We start from the raw sequence: 19,852 nt of genomic DNA on the forward strand, positions 1-19,852 counted from the left end.
TCACTTCTGCACTTAAATAGTTAACAGTCTAAAGTTATCACTTATAAGTGAAATTTACCACTTCACATTGATATCACTGCTTTGTGTGCATGGAGGTTGGTAGCACTCAGTGTGATATGTAGTGCCCCTGATTTCTCATTACCTATTCATAGGATTCAATGAAGAAGAGCCCAAGTCGGGGGTTTCCAGACGCAAGTCAGAACAAGACGGAGAATGAGCTGGAGGTTGTCCTGAGACGGAGGCGGAAACAAACTTCAGATTACAGTCCAAGAGGTAAAGAGTCGCCAAACTTTTGGATGTCTGTTTTCTCTCAGTTTTCAATTGTAACTTACAAAGGCAGTTATTCTTGGCGGAAAGTTTAAGTCACAATCAAACTCAACATGCATGATAGCATCATTATGTTTGGCCTGATGCTTAAAAACATGCAGATGAACCATACAAACTGCAGGGGGCACAGTTCCATTCAGTGCTGTGTCAACTGCTGCAGTAGTTGTAGATGGTCTTTGGAAATGGTCTTCGTGCCCCTAGGATAGGCAAGAAAGAAGTCACAGCTCACTTTTCCTTTCCTGACCTAGATCAAGGACCCAGCCATGGATCATGCATGTATATGTTTGATGGGTCAGAAAGGGATCAGGCTCAGCTGTGAGGTGGTCAGAGTTCACTCTCTCCACCACCAATGCTCAGTAGCAGCAGTGTGTACTATCTACAAGATGCACTGCAGAAATTCACCAAAGATCCTCAGACAGCACCTTCCAACCCCATGACCACTTCCATCTAGAAGGACAAGGGCAGAAAATATATGGGAACAGCACCACCTACAAGTTTCCCTCCAAGCCACTCACCATCCTGACTTGGAAATATATCGCCGTTCCTTCACTGTTGCTGGTCAAAATCCTGGAATTCCCTCCCTAAGGGCATTGTGGGTCAACCCACAGCACATGGACTGCAGCGGTTCAAGAAGGCAGCTCACCCCCACCTTCTCAAGGGGGCAACTAGGGATGGGCAATAAATGCTGGCCCAGCCAGTGATGCCCAAATCACACAAAATGAAAGAAAAAATGTTCAGCAACGTTTATTAGCATTTAGCAGCATAAGAGGAGCCTTTTGGCCCATTACACCTATACTAGCCCTATGAAACAGATACATAGACAATCCAGTTCTCCTGCCTTTTCCCTTGGTCCTTCGAAACTTTTATTGGTGATCATTTATCCCATTCTCTTTTAAAAACGATTTCACTAGTTTTGGAACAAATCTTTCCTATCCTTAAAAATACTTCACATTTGAAACTTTTGCCTATCAGTCCTTTTGTTCCTTCAATAATCTTAACTTTAAAGTTTGAGCTACTGACCAATGTAGATAAATTATTTTCTATATTTATCTTACTGAATTCTATTCTGACACCAGATCAGATTTTCTCTTAATTTTGTGTTCTAATGAAAAGTGCACTCATTTCTTAAGGCCTGCCTCCTAGCTCACCTGCCTATTTCCTCTTTATGTTCCTTGGAGACCTCTTCACAATTAACTACAAACTGACTTTGTTAATGCGCAAGCTTTCACATAATGTCCCTTATGTCCAAATCGCAATCATGAATAACAATGCTGAGCATTCTGATATTTATTCCCCTGTGGTCCAAAGGACATCCACTAATTATTAATTAATCTTTGTTTTTCATTCTTTTACCAAAATTCTAACTGGCTGCCATATTTCTTTTACTATCGCACATCTAAGTTTTATCAGCAAGCCACCTCTACAGCAATTTGAGGTTTTTGGGAAGTCCATATACACAGCATCTGCTTCAGTTCCTTTATCCAGAAATGTTACCACACACAACCGTCACACCATGAAAATCACTGTGACTCTTGGTTTTTTTTTGTATTTCTTTATCTAATAACTACCACCAGTAAAAATACTTGTGTAACCAATTGAGTATCTACAAGCAAAGCCCATTACAGCCAATGCAAACCATCAATGATGAGAGAGGGGTAGGGAGAGCAGGAAGGGACTAAATCAAATTGGAGTTGGAGCAGGAAATAAAATACTGCATCCCCGGCCTTCATTTCCTTTACCAATACAAGAGTGATCAGAAATATGTGTTCTTCTGTTCAAAAATAGAAATTGCTGGAAAAGCTCAACAAGTCTGGCAGCATCTGTGGAAAGAAATCAGAGTTAACATTTTGGATCAAGTGACACTTCCTCAGTGTTCTTCTGTTCATTGTTTAAAGAGAAGCCTTAATTGCTTTGATATGGCTCACCCTGTTCCAATTAAACTTAAATATGTAAAATTGCTTTGTTAGGATAGAATAAAATTATGCCTTTTTCAATTGTAATACATGAATGAGGAGAATTTATGCAGCCCTTACATCGACAGATGGAAATGAAACAGATGCCAGTGAAGTTGCTTCTTCCAAATCCCTCATCCTGAAGGACAATGATGAAAGAAAAAGCAATGACCTGGAGTTCAGTCCTGTGCACCAGGCTGCTGCAACCGAGGATCAGAATAACAGCACCTCAAGAAGGTAAAACTCTGACTCCTCTGGTAAATGGAACACTTGGGTATGCATTAAATTAGACATATGTTTAAATTAAAGTGATTGTCACAGGTGAATATAGGCAGTTCCAGATTGCACACCGTCCATTGTTAATAAAGTACTTCCAGCTCTGATAAATCATTTCCCAATATGTTCCTGTTCAAAGTGAGACATAGTCCTGCATCTGTTTTAGCCCCTTGCCCTTGATTCCAGGACTGGGTCATGGACTCTCATTTGTTTAGCCAGCACGTTTGGGGAAAGAGTTGCTGTGGTTGGACGATAGCCTTCTGCAAGATGGGTGCCCACGAGACTGTGCTGCACTTAGTGCCTGCCATCAGGGTTATAGGAAAGAATTACAGGCTGATAATCAAACCTCTTGGTCGTGTTGCACATGGACTTTAATGACCAGGAGGGCCTGGAATAGGGCTCAAGCCCAGAGACACCTCAAGACTCCATCTATCTTCCGGTGCACTGTTAAAATATTAAGCCAGCTTGAAAAGTCAGTAGAACTATTTCAAATGATGGTCTTATTGAGTTCAATGTTTGATTTTATTGCAAGTTTAATCTGAGTTAATTATACTGAGAGAGCAACCGGCCCAAAATTAGGATCAAGGTCAAAGCCGAATTCCAGATGGGAAGTAGAAAATGAAGTAATGTCAGGATCTGACCGGGTTCTACTCTATGTTTTCAATTCTCCCATTTTCTGATGGGCTACCTGCATAAAATCTTACGTTAAGGGAACAAGTCAGTGGAAGTTCTCGGGTTTTCATAGTTAATTCTACCTTTTATGTCTTTCGAAGACCTCTGCCAGCTAAAGGCAATGAGAAAAGACCCTTTACTTTGCCAGTCCTGAGGTAATCGATCTTGGCTCAGGCAAAGAGATCTTAGGCTCCTTCTGTCTTTTTCCTGTGGAAACAGCCTTAGAATCATCTTAGTAGAATGGCTGATCAGGATAAGAACTCTTGCAGACACGTTTCATTCACTCTGATGATGCTAATGATTTTCTTTATTTTATGCTTTATACATCTGTGTAATACACAGATGACACTAGTGCCTGAGTATGCTGCAGCTTTACTTAAAGAGTTTAAAACATCTTTGCAAGCACAAAGTATCTGACTCATGCTTACAGTTTAGTTTCTCATTCTTTCTGCCATGTCCACTTACTTTACCTTTGAGTTCACACCTCAGGCTTAAAGCAATCGAATACAGTGAGCATAGATCAGTTACCAGACTCACAAACAAACACTGACCAATTAAGCACTGAAAACTGCAACTTCCCAGCAAGTTAGGCCAGAGTCAGAAACCCATCTTTTGAGCAGACTTTGCACTGTTGCTGCCAACATTTGCAATCTCTGGGCCCCAAATCAGAAAATAAGCAGAATGAACCTGAGCACACAAAAGCTTTTGTCCTGTGTTTCCACTTGTGAGTGGAGTCCAGGTATGGGCGCTAAGGCATCAATCACTGCTTTTATGATACTGCCCCATTTTATTATAATAAGGAGGAATCATCCTTCATTTTACAGTGACCAAGGTGGAAATAGAGACAGAAGCATAAACATAATGTCCTGCATCAAACGGTTGCTGTAAATCCAATGGCTGGAGTTCATATGCATACCTCTTCTGCTTCCCTGACTTTTTTCACTCCACTCAATAATAACTCAGCTTTCAGCTGCCTATTCCCTAAATCCTCTCGAAATGTTGCAATCTTTCTGCCCTTTAGACGTTCCTTCAAATCAGCCTCATTCATCAAGCTGTTAGCCACCTGTACGATGTGATTCAATCTGTTGTTGAATGTTGTCTAATAACGGCTCCTGAGAAGCCTATTTTACTATGTTAAAGGCACTATATAAATGTACGTTGTTGTTAAACTCCACTTTTCCCTGATTGTCACCTCCCTTCCCTACACTATTTGGCAACATTGACATTAGTTGTATCGGCCACACATTATAGAATTAAGACTTTATATTTGATCTCCTCTCATTCCCTCTCCTCTAAGTCAATTATTAAACTTAATCCTTTTGATTACCCATCCTAAATGCCTCTTTCTTTAACTCAGTCCTTTACCTTAATGACAAACCTATGAAGTGTTTTGCTTCTCAACAATGCATGGAGAATGATGCCACAGCATTAAGGACTAAATTATGAGAAGAGACTGTACAAACTTTGCTTGAATTTCCTTGAGTACTGTAGAAGATTCATGGGTCTTCTAATTAAGGTCATTTGATTGGTTGGTTAAGGAGAAACTGAAGCATTCATAATCATATTTAGCTAAAATGTTGAGTGGATAATCCCTCTTGATCTTCTCCCAAGACCTCTATAATCTCAGAAGCCAATATCTAGCCAGTCTTTGACTCACTCCACTGGTAGCAGGGGACAGCTGAAGGAACTGGACATTGCAAAAGCCATGCAATACGTCGGTGGTACCACTAAAGACTTATGCTCCAGAACGAGCCGCAATCTCAGCCAAGTTATTCCAGTACAGTTACAGCACTGCCATCTATCCAACAATGCGGGCAATGTGTCCGACCAATGAGAAGCTGGATAAATCATTCAGTCAATCACTGCTCTATCAGTCCACTTTCAAACATTGTCAAAATGGTGGAAGTTACCATTGATAGGACTTCCAAGTGGAACTTACTCATCAGGGCTCAGTAGCAATCTGACTGGATCACTGGACTTCAGACCTTATTATAAGCCTTTGTCCAACAAAGGAACTAAATTCCAGAGGTTAGATGAGAGTGACTGCCCTTGACATCAGGGCCACATTTGACCAAATGGAGCATTAAGGAGCCCTGGCAAAACTAGAGTAAACGGGAATCAGGGGAAAAGCTCTCTGCTGGTTGGAATCATATCTGGCTGGGATTGTTGGAGGTCAGTCATCTCAGTACGAGGACATCATTGTGGTTGGTTGGCTCGCCAAGCTGGTTTGTTGTTCTGCAGACGTTTCATTACCCTGCTGGGTAACATCATCAGTGCAGCCTCCAATGAAGCTTCATTGGACGCTGCACTGATGATGTTACCCAGCAGGGTAATGAAACGTCTGCGGAACAACAAACCAGCTCAGCGAGCCAACCAACCACAGCATCCAAAACCCGAGCTACAAATCTACTCTAAAACCTGATGAGGACATCATTTCAGGTGTTTTTCAGGGCAGTGTCCTAGGCCCAACCATCTCCAGCTGCTTAATCCATGTGTCCTTGTATCAGAAGGTCAGATTAGGGTATTTCCTGAAATTGCAGAGCATCTACTTCCATTTGCGATTCCTCGGATACTGAAATGGTCTGTACCCACATGCAACAAGACCTGGACAACATTTAGGCTTGGACTGACGTTTGGCAAGAAAGATTCAAGCAGCACAGTTCCAGGCAATGAGCATCTCCAACAAGAGTGAATCTAACTATTGCCTTTGATGTTAAATGGCATTACCATTGCTGAAACATTCACCATTAAATGTGTGGGGGGGTTACCGACTAGAAATTTTACTGGATGAGCCATTTAAATGATATGGCTACAAGAACAAATCAGAGGTTGTGAATTCTGCAGCAAGTAACTCTCCACCTGACTTCCTAAAGCCAGTGCACCATCCAAAAAGCACAAATCCCAATGATGGGATATTTTCCACTTGCCTTGGATGAGTGTAGCTTCAAGAACACTCAAAAAGCTTGACATCATTCAGATCCAAATGACTAATTTAACCAGCACCCCATCCTTCACTTTAAACACGTGGGTCCTTTCAGACCATGTCTGTGGTGTACACCAGCTATACTAACAAGATACGATAGCTAGGCTTCTGTTTTGTTTCATTGCACTAAATGCAAGACACACAGACACTAGTTGTTTTAACCACAGTATCACTTCTTTAATCATCTCAATGTTACATGATCCAGTAGGAAATCTCAGGCAAACCATACCATGCCACTCCAATATAATTACATGATTCTTCATTGAATTCACCACTCACTATAAGAACTCAGGCACATGACACTTGGCAAACCAATGTGACCATAACATACAGTGGATCATTCAAAACTTTAAAAACTACTTGTAATTTTGATCTCGATATTTCATGAATACTACAAATACGTCAGGTTGTAGGCACTTGTCTGAAATAAGACTGCACTCCTGACTGCTTGTTTCCAGGTAGCAGCAAGAACTTTCCACATATTGTCTTTGAAAGGTCAAAAGACACACCAAAGTGACATCAAAAGTAACAAAATGGAGCCATGATCACGCACTTAGCCCATCTCAACCTCTTCCAATTCTGTTACCATAGCTACACGGTCCACTTAAACTCTAACAACAGTGATCAAACCAACATCTTTCAGATCCTCAGGGCACAGACGAATAAACTTCACACCTACCTTCATTTTACCCATCCTTTAGATCTGCTTCCTAGAATATCCCTCTTCAGCAGGGATGGTTCAAATATATAGAGAACAAGAGAATATCTTAAGACCATAGTCGTAATCTGTGTGTGAATCCAGAAGATGTGGGCATAATTTTCAATGTATACATTGATTCAGTCTTTACGGTGGAAAATGACAGCAGGTATAAATATCAGGGTGCAGGGCTGTGAAATATTACAAAGAACTCACAGAGGGAGGAGGCACTAGTGGGTTTAGTGGCCTTCAAAGTGGATAAATCCACAAATCCAGATGAGATCTTTCCCAGGCTGTTGAGGCAAGCAAGGGAGGACATATCGAGGGCCCTGGTTCTGGTCACCTTATTATTGGAAAGAATATGATTGCACTAGGAAGGGTACAGAGGCAATTTACCAGGGTGCTGCCTGGACTGGAAAGTCTAAGGAAATTGGTTGGACTGGGGTTATTTTGCTTGGAGCAGTCAAAGTTGAGAGGGGACCTGATAGAGGTGTATAAAATCATAAGGAGCACAGACTGAGTGAATAAAAAGGCACCTTTTCATTAGTTAAGGGGTCAATGACCAGGGGCATAGCTTTAAAGTAAGAAGTAGAAGAGGATTAGGAGAGTTGAGGCTATTTAATTTGCTCAGAAGGTGGTGGGAGTTTGGAACACTGCCTGAAAGAGCGATTGAATCAGAAACTCTTGTAACACTGATACAGTATTTAGATATTCACTTGCATTGCCATAGCCTCCAGGCCATATACCGGGAGCTAGAAAATGGGATTAGTGTTGTTAGATCTTTGTTGACTGGTGCAGACATGATGGGACAACTAAATGGCCTCCTTCAGTGTTTAAATCTCTATGAATATGAACCCACATACAACACCAAACATCCCAGGAAAGCAAGGTCATCACGCACCATGGAACATAAATCCATCTGCAAGTTCCCCTCCAATTCAATCAGCATCCCGACTTGGAAATATTTCACTGCTCCTTCATTGTTGCTGAAGCCTCCTCCCTAAGAGCGCTGAGTGTCTTACATATATCACATGGAATGCAGTGATTCATGAAAGGCTTACCACCACCTCCTCAAGGGCAATTAGGAGACGCTCACACCCCATGAATGAATAAAATAAAACTTTTAGCTTTATGGAATCCCTACTGTGTGGAAGCAGGCCACTTGGCCCATTGAGTCCATACCACCCTTCCAAAGAGGATCCTACACAGATTCAATCCCATCCCTGTAACCCTGCATATCCCATGGCTAATCCACCTAATTTGAACATCCCCGGACACTATGGGCAATTTACCATGGCCAATCCACCCAGCCTGCACACTGTGGGAGGAAACCCACGCAGAGACCGGGAGAATGTGCAAACTCCACACAGACAGTCACCTGAGTGATTGAACCCAGGTCCCTGGTGCTGTGAGGCAGCAGTGCTAACCACTGAGCCATCATAGCACCTTATTTCTGGTGGTGAAACATATAACAAGGGGACATAACCTTAGATTTAGAGAGAGGTCATTCAGGAGTGAAATCAGAAAGCATTTCTTCAGCTAAAGGAATCTGGAACATTCTCCACAAAAAGGCTATGGTGCTGAAATAATTGAAAGTTCCTAGACAGAGATCATTTTGTGGGTATCACAGGATGCAGAGCAAAGGTGGGGTAATAGAATTAAGATCCAGACCATGCTATGAACTAATGCAGTCTTAAGAGGCTGAATGACCTCTTCCTTTTCTCACATAACCATTAAAGGTATGATACAAACTTTTGTTTCTGCCCTGTATTTAATATGATTATTATTTCTTTCAGTCCTGAAGAAACGAAGAGAAAATGTTCAACTAATCAAGAAAATGGTCAACCCCAGGGAATCCTTATGCCCATAAGCAGTCCATCAGAAACACCTGACCAAAGAACCACTCCTGCTCAGGTCCAGAACAAATCCAAGAGTCAAAACACAACCGATAAATGCACTGATGCAGATTGTTAACACCAGTTGGGTGGAGGGGATGTCAAGGTGTTTGAAGATGTTGTGAAAATGATAATTTCTCCAATGTGACTGTTAGCCAGAGAGTTCAAGTGAAATTTCTGACATGCGTGAGCTGGAGTGGTAGCATCCTGTGACCCTCAGGCTTGGGCACCACATCCAGCGCGAGACCAATTGCAAAGTGGGACCAGAGACACCTTTTTCTCCATTCACCGGCCACACTTCTCACTTCCATTGTAGTGAATGGATGGGAAGTCATGAGCTGGCAAGTGTAGAAGAGGAATACATGTGGCTTTGTCTGAAGATAGAACACTTTCTCTTCCTTTGTTTTAGTCGTTGCTGATATACTTGACATCACTGCCTCACATGAGAAAGGTTTTACAGATAACATTTAAAAAAATCTATACAACCCTGGGCCATATATTGTTTGGGTTTGGTTATATTGTGGTCCTCACTCTTTTAAATTGTTTTATTAATTTCTTCATCTTTACTTCCTGTCAGAACCATTTAAGCAGCAAGCAATACAAATTGCAACTAATACAGATTCATCTTACTTGATCACCAACCAAGCTTGTTCAAGAGTAAGCCTCAGAACTGCCTCACTGTACTCCAAGATTTCTCAGGGCCAAGGTTATTTTGAATTGAGAAACATTCCTATTTCCTGATCTCCTATTCAAAACTGAACTCAGATGCCTCTCTCTCTCTCTTCGTCACACTTGCAGTGTAACATTACAAAATCATCTTTTACCTCATTCTCGCACCTATTGGCCAAAAGAGATCAGATTTTGAACAATAGACTACAGAGAAACTTTAACAACCTGTGTAATGTCAGTGAGTAATTATTGACCATAAGATGCTGGAGCAGAACTAGGCCATTCAACCCATCATGTCTGCTCCACCATTCAATGGCATCATGGTTGATCTGATAATCCTCAACTCCACTTTCCTGCCTTCTTCCCAAAACCTTTGATTTTCCTACTGATGAGAAATCTATCTCAGAATAGAATATACTTAACGACCTGGCTTCTACAGTCTTCAGATATTGCATCTCATTCTTCCTTGATCCTGAGGATTTTTAATACTGAACCCAAACCGTTGATTCCAGTGTGTGGCCTACAACTCACGCAGAAGAGGCGTGTGGCCATGCTACAGCACTCTTTTGTCCCTCAGACATCAGTTCACAGGAGCCTCAAGTTTATCTCTCGCAAAAATGCACAGCAGTGGTCATGCACATTTTTAATCGAACAATTCTGGTGTCATTCTAGCTTCCCTACAATGTTATTATGATGAGCACAGTTTCATGGAAGGGGAAGGGGAAGCATAGAGAGGTTGAGCAGAGGCAGTAAAGGGAATTTAGACTCTCCTTTGGACCTTGCAGTGTAAAAGACTGAGACCAGGAACTTGATTCTTATCTCCTGTCAGGGCCAGGTGTGGAAGTGGGCAGGTGCTAAAAGTAGATGCGCTGGCCAGGAGATGTTCTTGTGGGAATAATGGTGTCTTTTCCTCACCCTCTTCGATTGTCACCTTGATTCATGTGTTGAGTCGAGTTTCTGATACATTTGAAGGACCTTCCATGTCTGTTGAACATATTGAAGAATCGAGATGGGAGAACCCAAAATGGCTGCCTTTGGTTGCAGTTGGGAGCAAGGCTACTCCCTTCTGTATGCACTGTGCCAGCAGTGAGGGTGAGCAACACCTCCCACCCACACTACCAGCCCTCCCATCCACTACCCCACTCCAGCTGAAATTGCGAATCGTATGGGACAGTTCTGTAAGGAAGTAGTTGGCCCTCAATCTGTGACTCAACACAGGCACAACTAAAATGAATAATTCACAAATATTGTTACAGACCTGTAGGCACAGGCATGGTGTCACTATGGTAATTAGTCCATTGGTGATTGTGCCATTCTGCATTGACTCCACTGGAGAAAGCGTTCAGCATGCATTGCATTTGGCAAGCCTGCAGGATTTGCTGATTATTGCAGATAAACTCACAACAATACCTTTCTGTAAGTGCAAACCTGTAACTCTCTCACACAGGTGCTATTATTGTGGTTACTCTTTCAGCAAAAGGTGTGATGTTCATTTGAAAGTTTCCTGCTGGGTTTTCAACAAAGCGATGAATAAAGGAGAAATGTAAACAAAGATGATCTCTCATTACTTTTCATTCTTCCATAGGTGTTTGGTGATTAAATAAAATTTACAAATACATGAAAAATAAGTAAATTATCTTTTAATACACTTCCACCAAATGTTATATGGTGCTCCCTTTGGTAATTTACAGTATGTTATGCTTTCTGCAGAGACTGGTAAAGTTTAAAAAGAAACTCAAATTTCCAGTTATTAGATAAAAGGATGACACAACGAGATTTCATGTTTTAAAACTTTTGCCATAACAAATGATTAAAAACACTATATACTGAACACTATTATCATTTTGTAGGAAACTTATACATTAAACGAAGGAAATAAATCATCCCATTTCACTTATCGCGCAGTCACTGTCCGCTGAATTATAGTTTCCATAGTTTCCATTGAGTTATTTTCTATTTTTCCAATCAGATAACTTCTAACCTCAGAACCGATTTACACTGACTGAGTACTGTGTGCAGTTCTGGTCACCACCTGATAGAAAAGATGTGATTGCACTAGTGAGGGTGCAAAGGGGATTGACCAGGATGCTTCCTGAAGGGTTTGAGCTATGAGGAAAGATTGGATAGGCTGGGATTGTTTTCCTTGGACAGAAAGAGGCTGAGAGGAGATCTGACAGAAGTTTTCAAAATCAAAGACAGGATCCCAGAGTTCCACCGTCCCTTTTTAGCATATTTTTAAGATGAGAGGAGAAAGATTTTAAAAAGACATGAGGGGCAACTTTTTTTACACAGCATGTGGGTTGTGTGTGGAATGAACGTACAGAGGAAGTGGTGGATGTGGGTACACTTACAACGTTTAAAAGACATTTGGACAAGTACATGAATAAGAAATGTTTGGGGGGATATGGGTCAAGCGCAGGCAGATGGGATTAGTTTAGTTTGGGATTACAGTCAGCATGGACTGGTTGGATTGAAGGGTCTGTTTTCATGGCTGTATGACTCTATACAGTACTTTTGGGTATATTCTTGACTGTCCTAATTCTAATTTTAAAATCCTGTTCTCCTTTTCTTGACTGTCAAAAGCCTTCAACATTTTAAATGCCTCAGTCAGATCACCTCAGCCCAACTTGAATAGAACACAAGTATTTGTAACCTTTCCCCATAATGTAACCTTTCAATTCTTGGTACAGTGTAGCATACACTATTAATTCTGATGTTAGGTGCTATTGTTTTTAAACTATTTTCCATCCCTAGGGCTACAAAGGCTAATTGTGCTTTCAGGTCAGATTGTAAAATGAAAGGAGAATGACTGAAAAGTCTCACAGAAATGAATTATTGGAATCACTTGAGCTCCTCTGGATGAGGCATGTCATTTCTAAGATTGCTTCCAGTCCCCCAAGCAACTGTTCGACTTAGGATGCTGGAGCATGTTAGGTATGACTTCAAAGCATCTCTGAAGTGGTCAGACATATCTCTAGGAGATTCTAGCTTGTGACCAATCAAAAGGAGAAGGCACTGAACACATTAAGAAATTTTGTTGGGAACATGCAGAGGTGAAGTCAAGGTGTCTGAAGGAGTGTGATGTCCTCTTTCCAAGCCTTCAAGCACCACCTCTTCCTTGTGGCAAAGCCTGCAGATCATGCATTAGACTCATCGGCTGTTTAAGAATGCATTGAACTGGAGTGGAATCAAGTCATCGTCAATGCTGAAGGGCTAGCAAAGGCTGTAATTACTTGAAATTTAAGGACTTTTAACATGTGGATAGATGCATTGGCAACAGCAGATAACTCAATAACACTTGCAAGCAGGATGAGGTTTTAGGTCTGCCTAGCCCACCTATCCATAGTGTCAGGTTATGGTCCAACAGGTTTATCTGAAGACACAAGCTTTTGGAGTCTCCCTCCTTCTTCCGGTATCAGTGAGAGAGGTGGCAGCGGACACATTTATAGGCAAAAGATCAAAGGGTCATAGAACTGATGCGGTTTTGAACAAACATAAGATGGCTGTTAAATCTTTAGAAAGGATTAATATGCAAATTCCCGAAGTTCTTTCAAGTCGCTGCCCCGAGATAACTAAAGATTTTATTAGTTCCCTCAGAGGTGACATCCCAGGTCAGACAGTGCATTTTAGGTATGAGGCCTTGTTTAGAATCTGAATTAGAATTATTTAAAAAACACCTGCTATCATATCCTGTTCCAATCTTCTCTTTCCGAAAAGGGAAAAGGATAATCTTGGATAGTCCATGTTTTTACTTTTGCAGCATCTTCTTAAATTTTGAGATCAACCAGTCCTTCTCTGCACCCTGTCCAATATGTGAATAGTCTTTCCAAAATAGGGTCACTAATGCTGCCTGCATCTCACCAGGGGTAATTAATATTTCAAATGATCTTTTCATTTATATGCTTACCGTTTGATTAAAAATGAAATAAAATTTCCACAATTAATTTGTCTTTTTAACAGCCTGACATTTACTGGAGTTTGTAAATGTGTGCTTGTTTACATGTATTTCTCTTATGTTACCGAATTACCTTATAGCTGATTCATGGGTTATTGTCATTTCAGATTTATTTTTATTCACTCATGGGATGTTGATGTTGCTGACTGGGCAAGCATTTTTATTGCCCGTCCCTAGTTGCCCTTGAGAAGCTGGTGGTGAGCTGCCTTCTTGAAACATTACTGTTCATCTGCTGTAGGTTGACCCACAATGCTCTAAGGGAGGGAATTCCAGGATTTTGACCCAGTGACAGTGAAGGAATGTTGATATATTTGCAAGTCAAGATGGTGAGTGGTTTAGAGGGGAACTTGCTGGGGATGGAGTTCCCATGTATCTGCTCCCTTTGTCCTTCTAAATGGAAGTGGTCGTGGGTTGGAAGGTGCACAATTGTGTTCCCTCTTTCAATTGATATTCTTGTGTAAAATAAAGATGTTCAGAATACATTGGGTGACAATGTTTTTTTGAGAGGTCTTTGAGTGTCAGAACTGATGAAACAAAAGCAGAATATGGTGAAAATACTCCTCAGAACTCCAGAAATATACCAGAAATACTGATGCTTACGGTCCAGTGGCAAACCAGAATGCTCAAGGATTTTCCTTTTAGCAACAGGGCGAGGACTCATTGTAACTTTTTATATGTTCATTCATAGGATGTGAGCATCACTGTCAAGGCCAACATTATCACCCATCCCTAACTTCCTGTGAGAAGGTCTGTGAGCCCCCTTCTCTGACCACTGTAATTCATGAAGCGTAAGTTGTTTCCAAAGTAATTAACACATTAAACACTAAAAACTTCATGTTTTCCATGGTGTAAATATATAAAGTTTAATAATCGGCCTCTGGAGCAATTTTTTGTTTTAAATTTTTGGATGCAATTTAAAGGAACAACTAATCTAAAGGAAAATGTCCCTCAAATCTGCCAATGTCTGTGGATACAAAAATACACGTATTATCCTCTGGATTTTGCATTCAGCAATGAAACAACAGAACATACCTCAGACAGCAAATAAATTGCTGCCCGTAAAGATTTAGCGATCTCTATTATCAATTTTCCATTTTCAGATGGTGCTTTTCAGCTGGTGCCAAGTCAAGGGGATCTCCAAGCATTTAGCACCCCAAGCATTTAGCACCCCAAGCATTTAGCACCCCAAGCATTTAGCACCCCAAGCATTTAGCACCAGTGAAATGCCATCAAGCAATGACCAGCGAATTCTATTTTTTTTTTCCTTGCAGGACTCAGTAAAAACATGTGTGCAAAAATAATCTTATTCAACATTTCCACCACCAGGAAAAACACCCAGGGAATCAGTGTCAAGCAAAGCCTGGTCGGACCATTGCTTAGCCAAAAGAAAAGTGAAGGGGAGGGTAGGGATCAACTCAAAATAGAATTGGAAGGGGGAAATAAAGCATTCCACCCCACCCCCCCCCCACTGCCCACCTCTCCCTAAAGGCATCGACAGTGTTGGCTGACACCGTGTTCTCACACTCCAGGGACACCCGGGTTCAAACATAACCACAGAAGAGGGGCAGGCAGTCTGCAGAAATGGCACGCTCCACGGCGCACTGCCTGGACCTGTTAATGGCCAGCTTGGCCAGGCCCAGGAGCAGACCCAAGAGGAGATCCTCTGAACTACCCGTACCTCTCTGCACCAGGTGCCCAAAGATCAGGAGCGTGGGGCTGAAGTGCAACCAAAAACAAAGGAGGAGGCCTTTTCGATAATCAAAAAGGGAGTGCAAATGCCCACAACCAACATAGACATGGTCCATGGACTCTACACAACTGCAAAACAAACAATGGGGCTGGGAGTCCACTGCAATCTGTGGTTGAGCCCTCCACTGTGGATCTCCACCACCAAGTAGCAAATGGGCACGCCAAGGCGTGTCTGGGCGGTGGGTGAAGAAGAAGAGACGGACGGTGTGCAGCAGCAATCTGTACAGGACCCACCGTTCCACTTCCCTAAAGTACATATATATTTTGGAGGCAGCTCAGGTTGTGGAGCACAGGTGCCCGGGAGAAGTATGGGATGGTGGGGCCGACGTGAATTTCCGTCCGGGGCCGGGATATGCACAGACGGGATCCACCGCACACCACCTGAGCATCCTCCAACCGGTACACGATGTCGGGTCCGAGCACCGCTGTGCTAAGGCGTTGGATGGCAGTGGTCGCGAGCAGACGTCTACCACTGCCCTGTGTGCCAATTCCTGCAGCAGCACCCAGCCCAGACCCTGGCCACCCAGCTCGTCCCCCAACTGTGGCTACAATTGCGGCCACAGCCCTCCCTTTCCCCGGCCATGCAAATCCCCAGTGGTGGGGGTGCAGGGTTCCTGAGCAACGGCTCTCTGACAATGGCCACACTCTTGACAGTGGATGGGCCCGTAACGAGTCAACTGTGTCCCAGACAGTGATCAGGTGCTGGTAAAAGACAGGCAGCTTCCTGAGGGTGACCTGCAAACCCTTGGAGTCAATAAACAGGAACTGCATGTTGTAATTGATGCTACGCAACTGGCGGAAAAAAATACATCACCAGAGGCGCATCACCTAGGAGGAGCCAGCCAATTCTAAAATGCATTGACCCTTCACTTTTAGTCAAATTTTACAGAAATGGAAACACATAATTGGAACATACACTTTTAAGATTGAAGGTGAAATGGCTTGTTTTTTGCAATTGCAATTCTGTTTATCGTAATGGAGAAAGTTGACATTCCACAGATATAAAGTTTGTTTCGCAAATCAAGATACTTTCAGCATTATGAACTTAGTGCACTGTTAAAAGCCCAGCTGTATTATATTCAATAAGTGTTTTCAGGCGTATTTACAGGAACACCGACTTTGTAAATGCTAAATAAAAATCAAAAGAACTGCGGATGCTGTAAATCAGGAACAAAAACAGAAGTTGCTGGAAAAGCTCAGCAGGTCTGGCAGCATCTGTGAAGGAGAAAACAGAGTTAACGTTTCGGGACAACAAGGTGCAGGGCTGGATGAACACAGCAGGCCAAGCAGCATCATAGGAGCAGAGAGGCTGACGTTTCGGGCCTAGACCCTTCATCAGAAAAGGAGCAGAGAGGCTGACGTTTCGGGCCTAGACCCTTCATCAGAAAAGCAGCAGAGAGGCTGACGTTTCGGGCCTAGACCCTTCATCAGAAAAGGAGCACCTTCCTTAACATTTCGGGTCTGGAGACCCTTCCTCAGAACTGCTAAATGTTAAATTATCCTCAGTTCAATGAATTCTACTTGATTTTTGTTGGAGTGACTTGGAGCTGAAATAACACATCCTACGTGGATAGAATCAGAACAAGTTTTGGATTTCTACGTTAAACTGCTCATGCATGGTCTCCAGAAATTGCTGATAATTTTTGGAGGAATGATGGTGCTATTGCAAATTCTGGCATGTCCAGATATCAGCTTTAGGTGAATGACCATTCATTTTTCCCAGGGTAGGGAAGTCCAAAACAAGAGCACATAGGTTTAAAGTGAGTAGGAGAGGATTTAAAAGGGACCTAAGGGGCAATTTTTTTGCACAGAGGGTGGTGAGTGTATGGAATGAGCTGGCAGAGGAAGTGGTGGACGCTGGTACAATTACAACATTTAAAAGGCATCTGGATGGGTATATGAAAAGGAAGGGTTTAGAGGGATACGGACCAAATGCTGGCAAATGGGACTAGATTAATTTAGGATATCTGGTCAGCATGGAGGAGTTGGACCGAAGAGTATGTTCCCCTGCTGTACAGCTTCTATGACTCTATAAAACTGACCAACAATGCCACTTAATGGTCAGAGTGTACGACTGCGGGCCGTGCCTACTGACTGGAAAATCCAATCCAACAGGGAGCTGTGTGCTTTAAATGAGTAGGAGTGGAGAGCTTCTTTCTTAGCATTCGACTTTGCCCTGGGTAATAGTAAATACTACCTGCCGAGTCAGATCAATTCTACACACGTAATCATAAAACACATGTTTCTAATAAATTATTCATCAATATTGTCCATAAAACTGCCAAGTACTGTTAAAAAGCAAGCAGAAAGCGGCGGAAGACCAAACAATAATTCAACTCAGCTCCAAGCAGGTCTATTGGAAATGGTGTTAACGGTGCAAGTCACTATCTGGTCGTGAGGCAATTTGTTGAGACCTTTGGATCATTTTTGTCACGTTATCAAATTCTCTCCCAATCTTCTAAAAAGATCTTGGCTAGATCATACTTTTTAAGCATCTTCTGGAATGTTGAGATTATCATGAAACAGATAGAAATGGTCTGAGAGCTCCTTTTGAAGACGCGCTTCTATCCCTGCCAGCCATGACAAACATGCGTAGAACATTACAATATCAATTTGTTTGTTACAAATGAAGGCATAAGTAGGAGCACAGTAAAACCGAGACGTTTTATACAAAGTCTTCTTCACTTGTGAGCAACAAGTGCCACTGAAAATGTCTGGGAGAATCAAAACGAATTGGGTTTTTTTATTTACTGGGAAATTTGAATTCATGCATTGTCTATGAGCATGTTCCTGCTGTGTTCCTCTTTACATTATTGTGCTCCGGACCTCCAGATTGGATTAGCGACGGATAGCACATTAAATAAGAAAGAAAAATAACAAGACGAGCCTATTAGTGTGTTATCTCAAACAGAAACCAGTCAGTCTTACTCCTGGTTCGTATTTAATCTCCCAATTCTGCAGTAACATGAATTTAATAGAGAGGAAGAGGTATATTTTCTACCAGGTCATGGCACTCGATGTCATTTAATGTCTGACTTTTGATCCACGCTGAAATTTGTAAAAGTGACAGTGCACTGATGATACATGTGTTAGCACAGATCTACATTGCGGCTCATGTTGCACTGTCCTGCTTCAGTTGCACTCTGAGGGAGACAATCCGGAAGTACCTGCGCTGGTTTCATTCAGCGGAACGCCCCTCCCGCCTCATTCCAATTCTGATTGGCTTACGTGTGCACGGCGGCTTCACAAGCCTCTGGCTGCTATTGGCTCAGACCTCTGTCAATCACTACAAACGAAACATAACATTCACCGGAAAGACCAACAACATTACAAAAAGGTGTAACAGCGGGCGGGGAATTAGCTCAAATGGTAGAGCGCTCGCTTAGCATGCGAGAGGTAGCGGGATCGATGCCCGCATTCTCCAGCAGAGATTTTTTTTTCATCATCATAACTTCCCCTCTATTTAAAACTTTTGACACATACCACTATAATGTTTCTGTCCACTATTAATTTCATTTTACATCTATAACTTGCAGGTGTAAGTGCACCAGTAGGCTTGTTTGTAGAGTAATTGAGGGATCTCTTTTGTGAAATCAGTGTAAAAAGCAGCATGTGTTCTAATTTTTCAGTAGTTTATCAGGAGTAACTGAGAGATTTCTTTTCTGAAATCAATGTAAAAAGGCAACTTGTATTCTAATTTCTCAGCAGTTTGTCAAATCTCTCCTCTCAGGATAGGCTTTTAACATTTTATTGTATTATTGACATGGTTACACCTGATATGATCATCGCCCTCTGTAATAGCTGTTCCTGCTCTTCATGACACAAATGGCACTTCTTTTGCTAAAGTCAAAAGTCACATGACACCAGGTTATTGTCCAACAGATTTATTTAAAATCACAAGCTTTCGGAGCGCTACTATGCATCTATGTAAATCCAGTTTCGACACTGGAAAATTACAACATGTTGGCACCTCAAATCATCCTGATTTACACATGAGGAGACAAGTTGTTCAATGTTGTGCTTAATGCTATAACAAATTCAAAGTGCCACTCTTCCTTTGTTATATTGCAGCAAGACACTTTTGAAAGCCCGGAAGGGAAAATGCAGTTCTGAAGGAGTATTAAATTAATGCTGCATTGCTACATGGATCATGGATTTCCAAATCCCCACATCCCTTACTCCATGCCAGTCGCCCCGGAAATATTTTAATGTTTCTATTTTTCAAACAGGCATTTCAGTGAACTTTACACACTTTCATAATACACCATTGATAGATTTTAAAATGTTAAAATAAAATCATCACAGATTATCCCCACTTCTAGACGTAATTTATAAGATACTCTACCTCTTCAAATTCTGTGAACTTAATTCAGGCTGGTTTTACTATGCTCCCCAAACAGTATCTTCCCACTACCCAGTTTAAACTAACATGGTTGAAAAGTTTGAGCTATAGGGAGAGGCTGAATAGGCTGGAGTATTTTCTCTGGAGCATTGGAGGTTGAGGGGTGACCTTATAGAGCTTTATAAAATCATGAGGGGTATGGATAGGGTGAATAGCCGAGGTCTTTATCCCCAGGGTAGGGGAGTCCAAAACTAGAGGACATAGAGGGGAAAGATTTAAAAGGGTCCTAAGGAGCAACTTTTTCACACAGAGGAAGGTTCATGTATGGAAGAGCT

The 19,852-nt window shown here is 41.9% G+C and overlaps 2 protein-coding genes and 1 non-coding gene across 3 annotated transcripts in view; all 3 read left to right on the plus strand.

Annotated features, from left to right (window-relative positions):
- Nucleotides 1-11,023, plus strand: part of shtn3 (shootin 3) — a 116,138-nt gene extending 105,115 nt beyond the window's left edge. The window contains exons 15-17 of the mRNA XM_048603925.1: nucleotides 153-273; nucleotides 2,369-2,516; nucleotides 8,704-11,023. Of these exons, the coding sequence (XP_048459882.1) occupies nucleotides 153-273; nucleotides 2,369-2,516; nucleotides 8,704-8,881 (447 nt within the window). The 3' untranslated portion in view covers nucleotides 8,882-11,023. The remainder of the gene's footprint in view (nucleotides 1-152; nucleotides 274-2,368; nucleotides 2,517-8,703) is intronic.
- Nucleotides 11,024-18,252: 7,229 nt separating this feature from the next.
- The window catches only part of LOC109920183 (kinesin-like protein KIF20A), a 49,457-nt gene continuing 47,857 nt past the window's right edge, over nucleotides 18,253-19,852 (plus strand). Inside the window, exon 1 of the mRNA XM_048603926.1 lies at nucleotides 18,253-18,544. Coding sequence (XP_048459883.1) covers nucleotides 18,253-18,544 — 292 coding nt within the window. The remainder of the gene's footprint in view (nucleotides 18,545-19,852) is intronic.
- On the plus strand, nucleotides 18,527-18,599 carry trnaa-agc. The gene has a single exon. It is a non-coding gene; the product is annotated as a tRNA-Ala (tRNA).

Source organism: Rhincodon typus, chromosome 12 (genome assembly GCF_021869965.1).
Source record: "Rhincodon typus isolate 14 chromosome 12, sRhiTyp1.1, whole genome shotgun sequence".
In the NCBI taxonomy this organism is placed as follows: Eukaryota; Metazoa; Chordata; class Chondrichthyes; order Orectolobiformes; family Rhincodontidae; genus Rhincodon; species Rhincodon typus.